This window comes from Carassius gibelio, chromosome B4 (assembly GCF_023724105.1).
Source record: "Carassius gibelio isolate Cgi1373 ecotype wild population from Czech Republic chromosome B4, carGib1.2-hapl.c, whole genome shotgun sequence".
Lineage (NCBI taxonomy): Eukaryota > Metazoa > Chordata > Actinopteri > Cypriniformes > Cyprinidae > Carassius > Carassius gibelio.
In genome coordinates this window covers 13,799,477-13,818,659 of record NC_068399.1, presented here as the reverse complement: position 1 = coordinate 13,818,659, position 19,183 = coordinate 13,799,477, and the positions used below count along the sequence as shown (strand labels likewise).

General features: G+C 35.1%; 1 protein-coding gene and 1 long non-coding RNA gene across 2 annotated transcripts in view; one reads left to right on the top strand and one right to left on the bottom strand.

The window, feature by feature from the left end:
• Nucleotides 1–5,600: 5,600 nt before the first annotated feature.
• Nucleotides 5,601–19,183, top strand: part of LOC127956482 (guanine nucleotide-binding protein G(i) subunit alpha-1-like) — a 20,770-nt gene continuing 7,187 nt past the window's right edge. Inside the window, exons 1-4 of the mRNA XM_052554422.1 lie at nt 5,601–6,003; nt 16,028–16,070; nt 16,154–16,295; nt 17,107–17,264. Of these exons, the coding sequence (XP_052410382.1) occupies nt 5,886–6,003; nt 16,028–16,070; nt 16,154–16,295; nt 17,107–17,264 (461 nt within the window). The 5' untranslated portion in view covers nt 5,601–5,885. The remainder of the gene's footprint in view (nt 6,004–16,027; nt 16,071–16,153; nt 16,296–17,106; nt 17,265–19,183) is intronic.
• The window catches only part of LOC127956483 (uncharacterized), an 18,810-nt gene continuing 16,832 nt past the window's right edge, over nt 17,206–19,183 (bottom strand). The window contains exon 5 of the long non-coding RNA XR_008153571.1: nt 17,206–17,355. This is a non-coding gene — a long non-coding RNA (uncharacterized LOC127956483). The remainder of the gene's footprint in view (nt 17,356–19,183) is intronic.

Below are 19,183 nucleotides of genomic sequence, written 5' to 3'. Positions count from 1 at the left end.
GAGCTGAGCTTTCACACAGGTTAAGACTCAGAAGTCACTTTGAAATGTATAATCGACTTCAATAAGACTTTAGAGCCTCGAAAAGAACATAGAAAAGAAATCAGAAAAGGGGGAATAAGTGTCATTTCTTGATTAAAAATAACGCATTCTAACATTATCTAATATGTTTTATTAAATGTTGATTTTAAATTTACTTTTGAGCATTCTATAATAGCTAACAGGATAATTTCTCACAAAATGGGAAAGAAATATTCTATTTTCTAAATTCTATTTACCAATTAAGCAATCAGAATCAAGCATTGCAGTACACTTATTATGAATAGCCTATATATTTCTTTATGTATATAACTAATACCAATCCGAAGCGAGCAATCCAAGCAATCCAGACAACAATTTAAGGGATACACATAAAATTTAAAATAGAAAATAGAATATCAGACCACTGAATTCCCCAAAGACCAATCACAATGAAGCACTTCATATTGTGCAATAAATACGTTCCCTGACATTTAAAATGCTCTTATATTTATAAGCAGCAGTGGAAGTATAGCTTAGATGATGGACATACACAAAATAGTAAGCCAATACAAAGTTCAAGGGTTGTTTTTATTACTAGTTATTGTTGTTATGCATTAGTGGACTACATTTTTTATCTCGTATTGTAGCTACTTTCCCTCTCACATGTGTGCTCTCTCTCTCTCTCTCTCTCTCTCTCTGTGTGTGTGTGTTATAAAGAGAGAGTTGTTTTTCAGTGTCTTCTCTAAGTAGTATTATCAGAGTGGATTTTTAGCTTGTACTGTCCTCTAGTGTTCATGGGTTTCAGTTTGTCTGTAAGACTGCAGTGTGTTGATGTTTCTTGTTGATGTTTTTTGGCTGTCAATGTAACGGTAGTTACTGTACATGTGGGCTTCTTGGGGTCCTTTCAGGAATACACATAAAAACGGGCAAAATAAAACACATACATCTAAATGTAAACATAAACAAATATAAATCTCTTCTTTATTTTGAAATCGTGCAAAAGAAATTAGGATGAACTTTTACCGTGCAACCATTTTATTTGAGCTTCATGCAACTGCATCTGCGAAGGAATCAGGACAGTCAACGCAAGTTTATATTGACAGGGCACTAGAGGTCAGTCTTCAACTACTGGAGGTTGCTGGCAGGTTGTACAAAATTGCCATAAAACAGTAGGTCTGCAGCGTGACGTCACAGTAAACAGGTGCAGGAATTATTGCAGTTTTCAGAATCACAGTGTAAAACACAATGACCTATCTGTCTGTATTACAGTAGCTTATATTTGATTTATTTATAGAATAACTTTATTAGTGTCCACAGAACTATTATTTCTAGAGTTTAACTTCCCAGCTTGTATAGCGGCATTATTTATCGATTTATTTATTTATTAATAAATAAAACTACATTCGTTGGCTTTCACTATTGTTGAGATATGCTAATTATATTTTACCCATTTATGAAAGATTATTTATGAATACATTTATAAAATATATTTTTTTAAATGCTTACTCTTTAAAACAAGATCTCATTTGTTAATGTTATTAATACATATTTGATAATGTTAGTTAAAAATGAGCTGAAATGCTATGTTTCATGTTAGTTCACAGTGCATTGATGTGAATTTTAGTTTTTAAAAATGTATTAGTTAATGCTGAAATTTACATTAACTAAGATTAATAAATGCTCATTGTTAGTTTATGTTAACTAATATAATAACAACAAATAAAAGGGGTTATAAAGTGTCATATTATGTAAAACATTGCCAAATACAGTGTCAATCACAGTTTTGATAGATTTATTTTTTGATAGACAAAAATGTTTTTATTTGAAAATGTTGCATTTTTTTCTAAAACATACTAGCTAAATTGGCAAAAGTTACCAAAAAAAGTTTAACTCACTAATTAACACATTGTTATGTTCAGTTCCATAGTTTTGACAAACGCATTATTTTTTTTTATCACCTGCCTCGTGTACTCACTGAACTGTAGCAGACAGTCACACACACTTTGCATACAAGCTGTAATAGCCTCATGTGACATGTAAATGTGTGGGTACAGTGTTGTAACCCTTGGAGATCCAATGCAAATGCTCACTCAAAGCAGTTGTGTTTTTTCAGCAGCTCAAAGCAACTGTAAGGTCTGAGGTCACTTCCAAATTGATCTGCTTAAACCACACAGACAGTCGTGCTTGCATATTAAAAGGCTGATCCTTGACCGAGGAGTGATGGTGTAATGATTTTTGAGGCTCTTTCTGCAAGCTACGCAGGATTGTCAGCAGTGTTGATGTTGCAGTGAGATGTGGTCACAGTTCATTTGACCTTGGAACATATGGTCCATTGTGCAACTGGCATCTGTGATGGATCTAGGACAAACTCATGAAACTGAGAAGACACAACTGGGACACTGAGATGAATAGAATAGAATAGAATAGAATAGAATAGAAAATCCAGTAAACAAGCACATGAGCATGCATAATGAAATGCATAAACATGCATGCAAGAACATGCATAAAAATACTTCATTCAAAGTTTGCTTTGTTAATATATTTTAACAGCTTACAGAAACAGCTGCCAATATTTCTCCTTATGAATGAATGAATGATATATTGAATAGGGAATGAAAGGAATGAAAAACAGAAACAACAAAATAACAAATATTTGCTTTATTGTTGTATTTAAACAAAATGACTAATATTTCAAGCAAATCTACTCATTTGAAGATATAATATCATTTTTAAAGAAGAGAGGGTAAGTTTTAATGTTCTAGCTCAAAGAGGCTTACAAAAAGGGTTTTGTGATTTGGTCCCATTTACCTTCTTCCCAGCATGCACTGGAGCATGAATAATTAATATGGGTGCATTGTTTGACCACTTGACGCTTTTATTTACACTGTTGTTGATTTAGTTGCCACGTTTAGTTTACATTCCCCTTGTCAGTTTGATTACTGCACCCTTGTTGTGTTTAAGTCTTGAGGCCTGATTGAAGTAGATTTAAGTTATTGTTTTTTGTTTGTGTGTGTGTTTGATGAGTGTTTATGTGATGTTGTTACTCCATAAACCCTGACATACAAATAAATAGTAGTCAAAAAGATCAAAGACTTTGAAATGGAACTGTTTATTGAATCTTAGCTTGTTTATTGAAAGTTTACAAATGTGTGTTTTGTTTTGTATTGTATTTGATATATCAGGCTTTTATGGCCCACATGAAAATGTGGAGATTACACTCAGGGAGTAAAAATAAACATTCATTTTTATTTAAAGGCACAAACTGAGCAATTATTGTGTTTTTATTGGCAAAAAGTATAATGAAATGTAATGCAATAAAAAGATTAAGAGATAGCCCATAAATGTTACTCAAAAGCCAGATGTTTATATGTATATATATATATATATATATATATATATATATATATATATATATATAATTAAATAAATAATTGATCAATTGATCAATTATTGATCAATTATAATATACCTGTAGGCTTTATAGGGTTAAGACATGTAGCATGACTCTCAATGGCATGAGAAAACATATGATGAAGTACCAAATATTGGATTATTTAAAACCATGGCGCTGTTTGGCTAGAAACAAATTAAGAAATCTTTTGCTTGAAAATTTTAAGCTAAACAAGTAACTATTAAGGCAGGTTTTAAGTCATTAAGACAGTTTAACATGAGTTCAGCCAAGATATTTACTTAATACAACAACATAATACAACTAATTTTAACATAGTCAAACCAAAATGTAATTATAGACACCAGATATCATTTTTGATCTATATACAGTTGCAATCAAAATTATTGACCTGCAAGACGTTTTGCTACGGAGAACAACATTTTATGCAATCAATTCAACAAAGGCATCAGTAAAGTATTAGAGAAAGCTTGTTAATACATTTTTGAGTGATTCTGAGAATGGAGCATTGATGAATCGTAATAAAATTCAAAATGTCTCTAAACAGCCATGTTCAAAATTATTCAACCAACCCCCTTTGTGCAGAATCTTTTATTCTTTAAAATCTCCAATAAACGCTGTCTGTAAGTGTTCAGAAGCTTCTGTCACCTCTCTACTATAGTCTCGGCTCATTCCTCGCCTGAAAAAGCTTTCAGATCACTGATCATCTTTGGTTTCCACATTGCCACTGCTTTCTTCAAATTCCACCAGATATTTGCAATGAGAATTAAGCCTGGAGACTGAACAGGTCACTCAAGTACATTCTATGACTGATTCCTGAACCAAGGAGAAGTAGATTTGGATGTGTACTTTGGGATGACTGTCCTGAAGGAAAGACTATTGATCATCAGCTTCAGTTTTTGCACCAAAGTCATCACAATTCTTGTCAAAATGGCCTGACACTTTAAAGAATCCATGATGTCCTTCATACAGTCATGATTTCCACTTCCTTCTACAGTAAAGAAACCCCATAACAGGACTGATCCACCTCCAAGTTTGATGATGGAGATGGTGTTCTTCTGCTTATGAGCTTTGCCTGTTTTGCAGCAGACATACCACTAACTGTATGTGTAACAGCTCAAGCTAATTCTGTTTTTAATAGTTTCTAAAGGCTTAATTGTGTTTTATTCACCACCATGCAAATAAGTGATTTAAAAACAGCAATGTTGAATAGTGGTTGAATACGTTGAATGGGGTTGAATAGTTATGACATAGCAGTATTATTAAAAAATCTTATAAAAATCTTATATCATATATTGACAATAAAACTTTTAATATGCCAGTGAACTGTTATAGATGCAATTTTTATTTTATCCTGGATCTTCAGAAAAGCTTGTATTTGTAAAGTACTGCAGTCTCTGAGGGGTTGAGTAATTTTGATTGCAACTGTATATATGCCTATATACTGTGTATATATATATATATATATACACACACACACACAGATGCTTCACAATGAAATAGAATGTTGTTTATTTATTTCAGTAATTCAACTCAAATTGTGAAACTTGTGTATTAAATAAATTCAGTGCACACAGACTGAAGTAGTTTAAGTCTTTGGTTCGTTTAATTGTGATGATTTTGGCTCACATTTAACAAAAACCCACCAATTCACTACCTTAAACAATTAGAATACTATATATATATATATATATATATATATATATATATATATATATATATATATATATATATATATATATATATATATATATAATGTAAGTGTGGATAGCAAAATAGAGTAATCTGTGACATATTATACCCAGAAATTCTTCATCCTAATTTATTAAATACTTTTCTATCAAAGCTATCTGACATTATCAAGATTAAGTTCTTGTTATATTGTATTACCATTTCCTAAACTATATCAAATAAACTGTGATCATGTGAAAAATATTGAAGGTGTCTAAATAAATTTTTGGTTGACTGTTTAGGATAACCCCCCAAAAATGAATTGAATAGCTCCCATTCATCCTGCGAGTCTGTTTGAAACTGGACTCAGGCCAGAAGGGCAAAGCAGCAGTTCGCTGGCACCAAGAGATGCCCGGATCATTCATGCCATTTACTGCTGATGCTGAGGCCAAGCGCGCGGCCCCGCCTCGACACGCGAACGCGCCTGCGTGCACGAGAAGTCGCGAACAGGAAGCTGCGCGTGCCCGTGAACTGGGGAGCGGATCGCGACGCGTTTAACGTTACGGACCTTTTTTCATCCCTTTGAAGGGATTCACGGTGAAATAACGGGGGCGAACGGAGCAGTCTTGATCAAACGAGGCAAGAGCCAGACCTTATTCTCTGTCTTTTGATTTTCAAGACCCTCTTTTGCGCTCGGTTCTTGGCTTTCGTGTCTAAAGAAGGGCGTGTGGTTTCCCGGAGAGAGAGCTGGTGCATGTTGATTTAAACGGTTCGGATCGTCGCGAGGATGGGCTGCACGTTAAGCACGGAGGACAAGGCGGCGGTGGAGAGGAGTAAAATGATCGACAGAAACCTGAGAGACGACGGAGAGAAAGCGGCCAGAGAGGTCAAACTCCTGCTGCTCGGTAAGAAACAATTCAACAATACAGATATGAGAGACCCAAACTGTCCCGTTTCTTTGTTATAACCGCATTACACAGTCACTAAAACTGTATTACGCTGTAGTTACAGTTAAAAAAAGTGACGGGGAGTTACTCTTTTGATGTCCACCCTTTAGGCGACTCAACCCTTGATAGTATACTATATGGTTTTATTATGTTTATATTGTTTTATATGTTTTATAACCGTTGAAACAGTAAACGGTTTACTTTGTTCCGAATTATTTTAAATGATTAATAACAAATCATTTGGACTGAAGGCGTTATCGATCGTCCCAAATAGGCTAAATGGCCACAAAGTAACCGAGCTGTCATAGAAAACTGTCGCAATGCACTCAAAACAGATCCATACACACACCACGGGATGAACGGGAAGCTAAAAGCACAGCTTTGAATGGGCGGAAATGCATTTTTTGAAGGGTCCTGTGATGATGGTGTATATGTGGGAGGGGTCTGACAATGGCGACCTGTTGCTTCATTCTGGTCTTATTGTGAAATCATGGTAGATTTGATCATGATGTCTCACGCATCTGCGAGTTTCCTGAAATGTCACAACATGTGTTTAAAGCAGCACATGTAAATGTGATAGGTTAAATAAACATTTGAGATTAACAGCATCTATCATGGTTCATGACAGATGAAGGCAAGTCTTGTTTAAATGGGGCGTATTTGTGGGCGTCTTCTGGACTGATGTAGCAAACCCTAAAACCATACCCAGAACTAACCAGTCCCCTTAAATCTAACGTGTATCCCAACTAATCCCAAACTCTACCCATAAATATCCAACTCTAGCCTATGAATCAACTATAAAGACTGTGAGAGACTTTGGAGCCAGTTAGCTGTTCATATTGGGCCAGAATTTTGAACACATATATCATATAACCAGCTAATTTTCCTTTGAAAACAAAAAACAAAACCATTTATACGTCTGAAAAAATGTACAGCAATACATTATTATATATATTTGCAATATTAAATGGTGAATGTAAAACTGAAGAAGTTTAAATTTGAAAATGCAGCATTCATATGTATGAAAAATATTTAAATTAAATGTCAAAGTTAGAAAAGCGGAATTTGAAAATGTAGCTGTAACTGGTACAATTATTATTATTTTTTTTATAAAATACATAATTTTTCTAAACTTCTCACAAAAAAGTCGTGGTATCTGTGTCTGTAACAATCCAACCCTAATCCTGACCTATAAATACTAACACCAGCCCTCATTTATTAATAAGCTGTTAACTGTTATGGGCGGTTTTTAAGTATTCTGCTATAAAATATACATTTTTTGAAAAGCCTTTTTATGAAGCAGGGATAAAATAGCAGTATGGTTTATGACAGTCAGGCTAGCATAATAGAAACAATTGAATTAAATGAAACATTTATCTGTTTTCATCTCTTTGTACAATACACATAATTCAGCCAATGGTAGTGTGATGTATTTGAGGGCTACAAGATAATAGTTTTCTATTCTTGAGTGAGCGTGAAAAGGCAAAATAGATGGCTAGATATCACAAAGACGCCAGCCAACAGATACATCATTTGCATTTTTCACAGTGTGCGTTTGTTGCATTCATCTGTAATTTAATGTCTGAAGTCATCCTGACCTCAATACACACCGCTTCCACCGAGATGTTTGCGAGATGGTATCTCAAAAGCTGTCACTCGTCTCCAGGCAACACGCAGACGCACACACACACACACACAAACTCAATGTGTTCAAATTACCCATAACAGTGGCACCAATGGAGTCTGGTGAAAGGAAGGAACCAACACACACACACACACACACACACACACACTCTCTCTCTCTCTCTATCTCTCAGAGCATTAAATATGGAGAGCCTGTTTGGTTTGCTGAAATGACCAGCACATGGAGGGTTTGGTGTCTTCATGTGTTTGTCTCAAACACAACCGTACCAGGCACAGGGTCGTAGTGAAGCCTGTGAATATCTCGCTAGGGTTCGTTGACACCTGACGTGGTTTAGCAGCAAGAACACTCACACGATGAAGCAATCGCTCAACGTGCCGAATGTTTGGCCGTAAAATGCTGCAATATGAGCGTTTCAGTAATCGGTTCAAGTGTGATACGATCCAATAATATTGTAAATCTAATCCATTAGAAAAAAAAGAGCCGTTTTATATTTTTTTCATTCATAGCAAGATATGAGATTTTTAGGCCAGTAATCTTGTAGATTTATATGAAAGTAATTCATCATACATACATTGCACATTTGCACAAGATTTGCGGTGAATCGAATATGATTTTCTTTTAGTGTCAATAATCATATCTAGATAAGATGGTCACCGGTGAATATGTTGTTGTTTGCATTCTTTGGTGGAATATTTTAAATATTCTTTCTCAAATAATAAAAAATAGCTAAAATATAATTAAATTGGTAACACTTTAGAATAGGGACCAGTTCGCACTATTAACTACTGTAGTTGCTTATTAGCATGCCTATTATGAACATATTAGCTGTACATTAGTACTTATAAAGCACATTTTCTGCATGAGCATATTCTACATCCCTAATCCTATCCAACACTTAAACTTAACAACTACATTACTAACTATCAATAAGTAGCTAATTAGTTTATTGAGGCAAAAGTCAATGAGTTTGCTAAACACATTTTCAGTTGGTTATCACAAAATATGCAAATAAAATGTTTTGCAATGTTAATCGGCTGACTGTTTATTATAATTTATGTAAAATTATAATATATAGGTTAAATTATATAATCTGGTGATTAGTGATGATCAGTTTATTTAGGCAGTGTTTTCTCAAAATGTACTCAAAATATATATATATATATATATATATATATATAAAAACATTATCCTATTTAAAAAACAAAGGTTAGTCCATTAACGAGGCTGGATGTTTACAGAAAATTCTTAATACTTTTCAGAAGCCAAGTGTGTCCAGCTTTTGGCGGATGAGTTTGGCTGAAAAGATCAAATTAGCCAAATGCTGAACGATTCATTTTTTTTGGCTGATATGTATCAGTCTATCACCAATCTCCAGTGATGTTTTTTTCCAGTTGGTGTTTGGGTTGATTTTCATTACATGTTGTTTTTGCAGCTTTTGGCAGGAAATGGCTAGTGTTTGCACCCCATAGAGATCGGGGTGGGGTGTGTTGCGGATCATAACCTGAAGCTTGTGTGTGTGTGATAACACTAGCTGATTGCTGGACAGCTGGTCTCACGGAGGTGTGTGTGTGTGTTTGGTGTTTGGAGCTACGGAGGTGAAAACAAACTGACTGGGCCTAATGTAGCAGAACTAATGTCTAAACCATGCAAACCTCAGACCATCTCCCTCTTGATCACTTACACACACACACATACACACACACACCACTATACCCTTAAATATCTCCTTTAACGAAGAGCCTATCAGTCATGGAAAAGCTGTTTCAGTTTGGTCATTTTGTTAGTGTATAGTGTTACTATCTGTTATAGAGCAGTTACAGAGTATGTGTGGGTGAGTGAAAATATAGGTTGTTTTTGGCGCGTCACGGTTTGAGGGACTTTAAGAGGATGTGCATACCGTTCAAATTCCAATGATGTCATCGGAGGGAAAGTTCAGAGGTCAGTTCAATAAATTAACGTCACAAAGCACGTCAACACTACAACATATGAGTGTTTTGCACTAATTTAACGCTTTTTAAAGTCAGCACAGAATCAAAATCAACCCTATGATTACTTTATTTGTTCCATCAAACACAAAAGGAAATGTTTGAAAAGAATGTCAGTGACAGAGAGCATCGGTAACCAATTCATTCTGCATTTTTTTCTTCCAAAAAATGAAAGTAAATTATAACTATCTTTCTTTCTGCCTGACATTTCATTTTATGTTCACTTTTTCTGATTTTTTTAGGGCTAAGAATATAAGCATATTTGTTTGACCATTGTTCACGGATTGACACCTAACTGATGGTGTGAATGATTGCACCTAACATGATTAATTACAGAAAACTGTGATTAGTTACGTCAACGTTTTAGTTTATTTACTTCCCATTTATGCATTCTCAGCTACTGTAATGCAGTCTTTGTAAAATCGCTTTTAAGTAAAAGTAAAAAAAAAAAAAAAAGAATTCTCTTTGAAAAAAGCCAAAGAATTCCTGTGAGCGTCTGCTGTTTGATGAGTCAGTGTGTTTTGTGAGATGTGAATTCAGTGGAAGATGTTTTGGGAATACCAAAAGACATTGTTAATCCTCATTAGGTGTTTACGTGCTCAAATTAGTGTGCGCGTCATGATTTTATTGGGCTCCAAAAGAACAAGCTTTTTATCTCGGGTCGTCTAAGAAACTCTTTGTTTCAGAAATGTGTGTGTATGCATCAGTGTAGCTCTGTCTTTCTCGCTCTCGTTCCCCTGGATGGGTAGATTTATAAGTCCCTTCCGGGCTACAGGCCTCCGTGGTGAAACATAATTAAAATAATGTGTCCTCTCTATTGCTGTTCTCTTCCTTCTGAAGGAGACTCTCCAAATACAGGTGTCTGCTCATCTACGTCCCTGCCAGGTCAAATGTTTACATTGAGCTGTTACCGAAAGTAACAGAGTAGCTACAGTAGATTGTGCTTTGGGATTTAAAGAAGTATCATTTTTTTCCCATTTAAATATTGTTATTATTTGTATCCAAGTCAGCTGTTTGTATGTTGACTTGTAAAGAATGTAAGCACCATGGCTCTGTAGTGCTTTCAAAATATCGCTCTGTTTGTTTAAGCAGTTAAACTTATGATTTAACCAATGGTGTGAGTTTAGGGTGGAGCTATCTGTTTTTCAACCAATGGTAGACGAGGTGCTGGTCAGAATTTTGTTCTATTGGCCTGCCAGTGTTTTCACAAATGCTAAATTAAGACAGTTCCATCAACCTAACCAAAATGTAAAAAAAGTCTTGTGAATTTTTGCAATTCTGTTTTAATACACAAGCCATCTTTACACAATTGCCAGTGAAAATTCTGGCTTAAAATGCTAACAGATCTCACCTGCAAAAACAAGATGTGAAAAGTAAACGTATCTGCATGTAAGGTTGATTAGAAGGGCTTGAAGTGTGTAATGTAATATGTAGCGTGTGTTTGCTGTAATCTAATAAGACTGGGCAGTGCGACAAAGCATTGCATTAGAGTTGTCACATGGCGTCAGTGTGTTGGGACACGTTGGAGTTGTGTTTCACTGATAAGGCAGTGATGCAAGCCTGTTATCGATTGCTAACTGTCCAAAAATGGGGAGAGGGATCCTGGGAGGTCCAGCAAGAAATAGTCATTATGTCAGCGGTCCCCCCTCAAAATGAATATTATGTCACCGTTTACTCACCCTCATGTTGTTCCAAACCTGTATGAGTTTCTTTCTTCTGTTGCACACAAAACAAGAAGAATGCTGGTAACCAAACAGTTGCTGATAGCCACTGACTTCAATAGTATGGAAAACCAACAGCAACTGTGTGGTTACCAGCATTCTTCAAAACATCTTGTTTTGTGTTCAACATAAGACATTTAGGCCTGTACAGGTAAAAAAAAACAAAAAAAACATGAAGGTGATTAAATGTTGCTAGAATTTTTATTTAAGGAAAGTTCGTGAATGGAATATGGCAATTATGAAGCGTGACGAACTTGAGGCCTGCTATCAGTTATAGAGATTAAACTATTCATAAAATATTTGATTAGTAGACTAATCAAAGGAAAAATACTGAGTGGCTTACATAATCACATAGGAGCCGAAAAGAACAGATGTACTTTAATGATGCTTGAGGTGAAATGCAGTGTATGCATAATAAAGAAGTAGGAGAATAGATAATGTTTTTCTTCCTGCAAAAGGCGGCAAACAAGCATAACAAGGTGTGTTCCTTTGTTGTTGTTCTTAATAAAACCATGAAATCCAGACTTAATCATTACCTGCACATATTTTATTGGCAATACTTTACATACAGTTACATAAACAGAATTAGCACAAATCTCTAAACATATTTATAATTAACATATTGGCAGGTTATTAGTACTTATAAAGCAGATATTCTGCATGACCATATTCTACATCCCTAGTGTAACCAATACCTAAACTTAACAACTACTTTACTAACAGATTAATAGAGATTTTTTGAGGCAAAAGTTGCAGTTAATGGTTTGTTAATAGTGTGAATTGGACCGTAAAATGAATTGTTACTTTACTTTATACATTGGCAAATCACAATTTTTTTCTTTTTTAAAGTAGCTGTACAGCAAATCATGTCAGGTGCTTCGGGGTAAACTGTGGCAGTGACTCAAATAAAGGTGATCATGAGATTTGCCTCCAAATTAGGAAATAGATGCACTATTGAAATTTTTGAAATGTCAGAAATAATAAATCTTAGAAAGTCGAAGGTATTTACAAGTCTGCTGATTTGTCTATTACAGAATCAGACATATAATTAATATTTTATAGATAAAATCATGAATGCTTTTTTACAAAACAAGTAGTTTCCAAGACAATGTAAATGTAATAATTTTTATTTATTAAGATACTGTATGTGTATTCTTGAATGGGATCTCACCGACCAAAAAGGCATTGTGGACACTTTTTACTGCATAATTATTTCTTATTTTGTTTTCTTTAATTTTGGAGTGAAAATAACTCAAAAATGTCTCTGTGAGACACACTAAAGAAGGAAACGGTTCATCCAAGGCAGTTCCAGCATATGTTGATATTTGTTTATTATGCCTCGGCGGGCTTGCTCACAGTGTCCCGACAACTTCCACCTAATTTGTAAGTTTACAAGGTGTTCAGGTGTATCATGGTGGGTGTTCGCTTGATTTGTTCAGTCCACCAAAGGAAGCAATTCATTATCAGCCAGGCAGATTAATGTTGACATTTTCTCATTTTGGTACTGCAGTCATTTTTTAGTACCATGCAGATAAATGGCGAACCAAGTGAAGCTTTTCTGATGCTTGCTCTCATTTGGAATCTTGATGTCAAAACTCACAGCTAAAATCTTCTATTAGAACTAAATTACTAATTAATGTCCGATTAAATGTGCATCCTTTTTTATAGTTTCAAACGTAATGGTCTTATATCAACAAATCATTAAAGTTCCAACAATTTACAATGCATATTTACATCCAGACCCTTGAACGTACAACAGAAGAGGTTTATCTGCCATAATGAAATGACATGCTTTATGCACATAATCAGCAGGAAGCCAAGAGCAAGTTACTATGACAAACAGGGGGTTATCGTGCATTACTGGAAAGGCATGCATATGAGCGATACACTGCAGAGCTGCTTTTCGCTGGCAAGCGCCCATCAGGTCTCTGAGCCCTCTTTGGCAGCACGTCCTCAGAAACAGGTCTGGTTGCTATGGTTGTGTGACGAGAGTCTGGACTCGAGCATGCGCGTGTACAGATAGATGCGTTTGTGTGCGCGATCACATGTGTCAAATGGACAAAAGCTAGATGAGTGTAACTGTGCCACGGCTAACAGCTTCTCCACAGTTCATTTTCACGAATAGAAATTGGCTCGCTCCTGGTTCCTCTAGTGGCACGTTTCACTGTTTGTCCATTGCTTTATTAAGATCTCTCCCAGGTTGCTTTAGCCCTGGAGGGCTGTTTTCAGCACTGCTCATAGTTATAAAAACATGCACCTCCATTTTCCGATTCAGTGGTTTAATATAATTCTTCCTTTACAGGTGTAATAATGTTTTAGCTTTTAAAAACAGTTGGACAGAAATTAAATGTCTGTTTTGTTTTCCATGGCAGGAGCTGATTTTACACACAGATAACAGGAAGCAAAACACACAAGGGTGTGTTTTAACCCTCATTTTTTCCTGTCTAATAATTTATTCAAAAATACATTCAAATTGTAATTCATACATTCAGTGAACTGAGTTGTTATCGACTTGTTACAGTATACTAAAAGTAAAACTATATATATAAAAAAAATAATCTTTTTACTAATTGAAATAAAGCTGAACTAAAATAAGATATAATATATTTTCTTGGCTGAACTGACAATTTTAAGTTGGTGTATTAAAACTGTAACTTAACATTACTTACAAATAATATACATGTATGAATAATAATATAAAATATTAGACAATTAAAAAGACAAGTAGTAACTAAATAAGTAAAAACAAAAAATATGGAACAAAAGTAAAAATGTACACTATAAATAATATTATTTGTGTGTGTGTGTGTGTGTGTGATAGGGAAAAAAAATCAGATATCATAATGAAGAAAAGTGTTTGATTAAACAGAAAATGTAGTTGAGCATACACTTATTTGAATAATTTTTTTGTAAAATATTTTGGTCACACTTTATTTTAGGGTCCAATTCTCACTATTAACTAATCATTAACTATGACTTACGCCTCAATTAACCTCTTATTTGCTGCTTATTAATAGTTTATAAGGTAGTTGTTAAGTTTAGGGTATTGGGTAGGATTATGGATGTCATGCATTATATGTACTTTATAAGCACTAATAAACAGCCAATGTGTTAATAATAGACATGCTAATAAGCAACTAGTTATTAGTGTGAATTGGACCCTTTACTAAAGTGTTACCAATATTTTTTATATTTTAAACACTGTATTCAGCCATATGTAAATTAATTGAATATGTGCTACCTTTGTGTATTGTGTTGTACCAGAACAATTACTGTCCACAAAGTGATGGTCTATTATTTGATTCTATTGTGCTGAAATAGCAACCCAGATTGTAACCCATCACGCTTTTCAGATGCTGGCATTTGTCAAAGAGCTGTACACACTCTACTGAAAGTACCTTGACCATTTAAACTTGGTAACGTTTGAATAATAAACGCAACAATATCAGAAAAGCATGTGGTGTGGTGAATTTCATCTACTTAGAAGGGTGGACCAACCATTAAAAGTCCATTTTGACAACTATAATATCTAATTTATGTACTGACGAACACATTCCCCATCAGCCATTGGTCAAACAAATAGATTTTTTCCCATCCAAAAATGCAATTGAAGATATTTACAGAAACAGATTCTTAAAAATAAAGTTTCATTATTGGCATCTATGGTTGCATGAAGAACCTTTAACTTCACACTAAATGTAAACACAAAAAAATGGTTCTTTTAAGAACTCATCACTCACAGAATGGTTATTCTGCTGTGACATCAATGCGAAAACACCCTTTTGGAACCTTAATTTTTTTGTTCATTTAACTCTGTAGGGCTTTTCTGTTCAGATCAAGACAGCACACACATAGCTAGGGAACGATATCCCAGTAGTTAAGCTGGTTGGTTAAATTGGATTCTATAAGTGGATTCATTATTGAACTAATCAATGCAGCAGTAGGAGGTAACAGAGTTTACCAGAATTGCACATTTATAAACATACAAGGCACTTGACTTATAGGTGTGGTCCAATGATTTTATCTACTCAGCATTATATTTATTCACCCTTATGTCAAGCTCAATGCCCATGCCCAGGCCTTCTTTCTTCACAAATGGAGATTTTTAGCACAATGTTCACACTGCTCTTTTCCATACAATGAAAGTAGATGGGGACTGTGACTGTTCAACTCCATAAACATTCTTTGAAACGACTTCACGTAAGTTAGACAGCCATACATGCTCAGAATGACATCAGGAGTACATGTTGGAGAATTAAAGTTTTTAGATGAACTATTCCTTTATCCACCACTCTGAGAAGTTAATGAAATATTCAAAGGCAATAATGAAAGCATTAGAATGACTATGTACAACAATGTTCAGTGTCTTAGATCTTGTGTTTTCAGGATCTTGTCTACATCGCTCTACAGGGTTTTAAAAATTCACGCTTGCTTCTCAGCAACAAAGCACCAAACTGAAACTTTCAAAGGCTTCTGAATCGCTCTTTTTTTCATTTTCATTTTGTCTTGTGGGGCTCATACATTAACTAAGACATTTTGTTGTTCTTAAAGTTCATTATGTTCAGACACTTGCGTTACTTTTATTGTTTGTAGGCAAATAAGCTAACTCTTACACAACTGCTCTTTGACAGGTGCTGGGGAGTCTGGGAAAAGCACAATAGTCAAACAAATGAAGTAAGTGCTCTAATTAGTACGCTAATTACACTTCAGTTTTATGCTGAATATGATTTACTGGTTACTCATATCTCTTTATATAGAATCATCCACGAGGCAGGCTACTCGGAGGAAGAGTGCAAACAGTACAAAGCTGTTGTCTACAGCAACACTATTCAGTCTATCATCGCCATCATTCGTGCCATGGGGCGACTCAAGATCGATTTCGGAGATGCAGCACGAGCGGTGAGTCACAGGAATCGGTGGCCTGGTGCGCTTCATGATGCCTACAGCCCACTTGTGTAGATTCACAGACACTATAAGAATGTGAATGAACGGCAGAAACTGTAACGGTCCATTTGGAAGTTAAATAAATTAAGCATCTTTGATATTGGATGTTTAGTCCGTAAATTGCAATTGATTAAAAATTTCATACAAATGTGCAATGACTGAAATACACTTAAAAAATAAATAAAACAAGACAATTGCTATGTTTCCATCTAAAGTTGCGAATTTAACTTAAGCACAAATCTAGAATATCGCATAAAACATTTTCGAATAAATTTCATCTAGTGAGTCAAAGAGAACAAAATCATCACTTCCTGATAAACTGGCACTAAATGATAAATTAATTGCACCTCAAGAGCGGGCAAACTAAACAAAAACCAATGAGGTGGATGCCTGATGTTGTTTAAAACAATTATACAGAAATACTTGATGACAGACTTTGCTCAAGCATTTCAGAACGAACAAAACAACATTTCAAATGTTGTGACCGAGATCGGTCTGCCAGTTAGTCAAGTTATCCCTTAGTCCAAAATCCATGATTTTTTGATGCGCATTGTTGGAATTTATTTTTCCATTGTAGTTTAGTGCAAATTTTTTTCTACTCAATTGTGCACATTTTTAGAATTTATTGGCATCTTGGCATTTCCATCCAGTGTTCTTTTGATGCAATATTCCAAAATGCATATAAAAATAAGTGGATGAAAACATAGCTAATGGCAATTGAATGCATGGAAGAACTGAAATCTGCTGTTCTCTCTTTGCGTCTCAGGATGACGCGAGGCAGTTGTTTGTGTTGGCGGGCAGCGCTGAGGAGGGTTTCATGACAGCCGAGCTGGCTGGAGTGATAAAGCGTTTGTGGAAGGATGGAGGAGTGCAGGCCTGTTTCAGTCGATCCAGAGAGTACCAGCTCAATGATTCTGCAGCATAGTGGGTATCTTTGTCTTCCTCTACACATTTAAGTCCCCATTCTGTTTTCCTGTCTGCCGCATGCATCCTCTGCTTCACCTTACACCACATCCTAACCAAGTGTGAAGAGATAAAGTACAAAGCGATGAATCACCCCACAAGAAACAGAAAAACCACAACCAAGATTTCTTTAATATTTCAATTGGAGCGCAAACTGAAACTTCAGCATCTGTGATAATGAACCTAGTAATTTGTGTCTCTTCTAGGGTTTCAGAATGTATCATACAACTAGCACACCAAAGCCTGCAATCACAAGTTGGATAACTCAATATGATCTCAACTTTTCTAAATACATTCCTTCGAAACCAAATGATGAGCTATACTATCCAAATATATCATTATATGCATTATTTAATTCTTATAATGTGTCAATCGGTTTTTACATCTTCTAACAGTTTTAAGAAATTTTATCACAAATCTGCTGCCACTGTCTGAAAACAAATGACGACAAAATATTAAAATGAACGGACTGGACGAAAACGATCGCCAAAAATGCACGCGTTTGCAGCGAACACTTCTTATCAGAAAAGGTTCAATAAACTATTGTCTTTTGTTGTTATGGGTGTGTCTAAAGATTTCTTACGCATCTCACGTATATGGTTCGGCCGTTAAAGTTAACCTTTTTCAAAAAACAATTATATTCCCAAACAATGAGTGAGCTTACATATGGTGGTAAAATTGGATTTTCGCCAGTCATTCTTAAAAAACAAGCTTACAAATTTCGTAGCTAGCGTTAGTGAAGCGTTCAGGGGAATCTTTCTGTCTCCACCTAATCTGTGTTTTTAAGATGTGATGTGTATTTTTTTTTGTATATGTGTATACACATTGCGGTCGCACTTTATTTTAAGGTCCGATTCTCGGTAACCATTAACTACGACTTTTGCCTAAATAAACTCCAAATTTGCTACTTATTAATAGTTAGTAACGTAGTTGTTAAGTTTAGGTATTGGTAGGATTAGGGAAGTAGAATGTGCTTTATAAGTATTAATAAAAAGCCAATAAGTTTATAATAGGCATGCCATTAAATGTAAGGTTATAAAAATTCATCAAAACAATATGAAACCAAAATGAATACATAGGGAATATTTAAAAAAAAAAATGTTTTTAAGATAATGCTTATTTTGTAAACGTATATAAGTGTAACAATAAATTTTTTATATTTTAGGTTTTAATTCAATTACATCTTTAACAATGGGACTGTAGCTCTACACAGTCTTGTACCTTTTGTGATTCACCTCATAGCCGGTTGGTTTGGTTCATAGCCTGTAATTTTTTTTTCCATATACCTTTTTTAATATCCCAAATGGAATGAAAAGCCTTCCAGAACCAAGGCAGCTGAAAAAGCGGTCAAGCAAAGTTGCACTCTATTTGAACTGCTCCTCTCACATTGAAATCTCATTGGTCCAAAATTCAAATATGTAACATATCATGACTTTAAGTCCTTATTAGCTGTGTTTTTTATACCGTCACACTGTATTTTCTTTGGAGCTGAGTTGGAACGGAGATGAATCACCTCATAACTTTTTGTTTTTGTCTTCTACAGTCATTCTTTATTTATCTTTCTTTATCTGTCTACCTCACATACCATCCTCCCTTCCTATCTCTCTCAGCCCGTTCACCTTTCTGGGTGCTCAACCGTTCATTCCTCCTTCTGTTTTCTTGTTCCCTCCCCTTCTGTTTTTCTCGTTCATCGAACATCAGCCATTGCCAAAACAGCAAGTTCAAACAGCTTTATCCAGTACACGGAGATCTCCTGTCTTACCGTATCCAGACTCTTACTGTTTGAGCCTTGAACGAGCTTGTCAATATTTGCCCCACTGTAGCTGCCTGCTTCTAAGCACATGCTGTTACCCTCAACTCGGAAAACCCGCCACACGTTT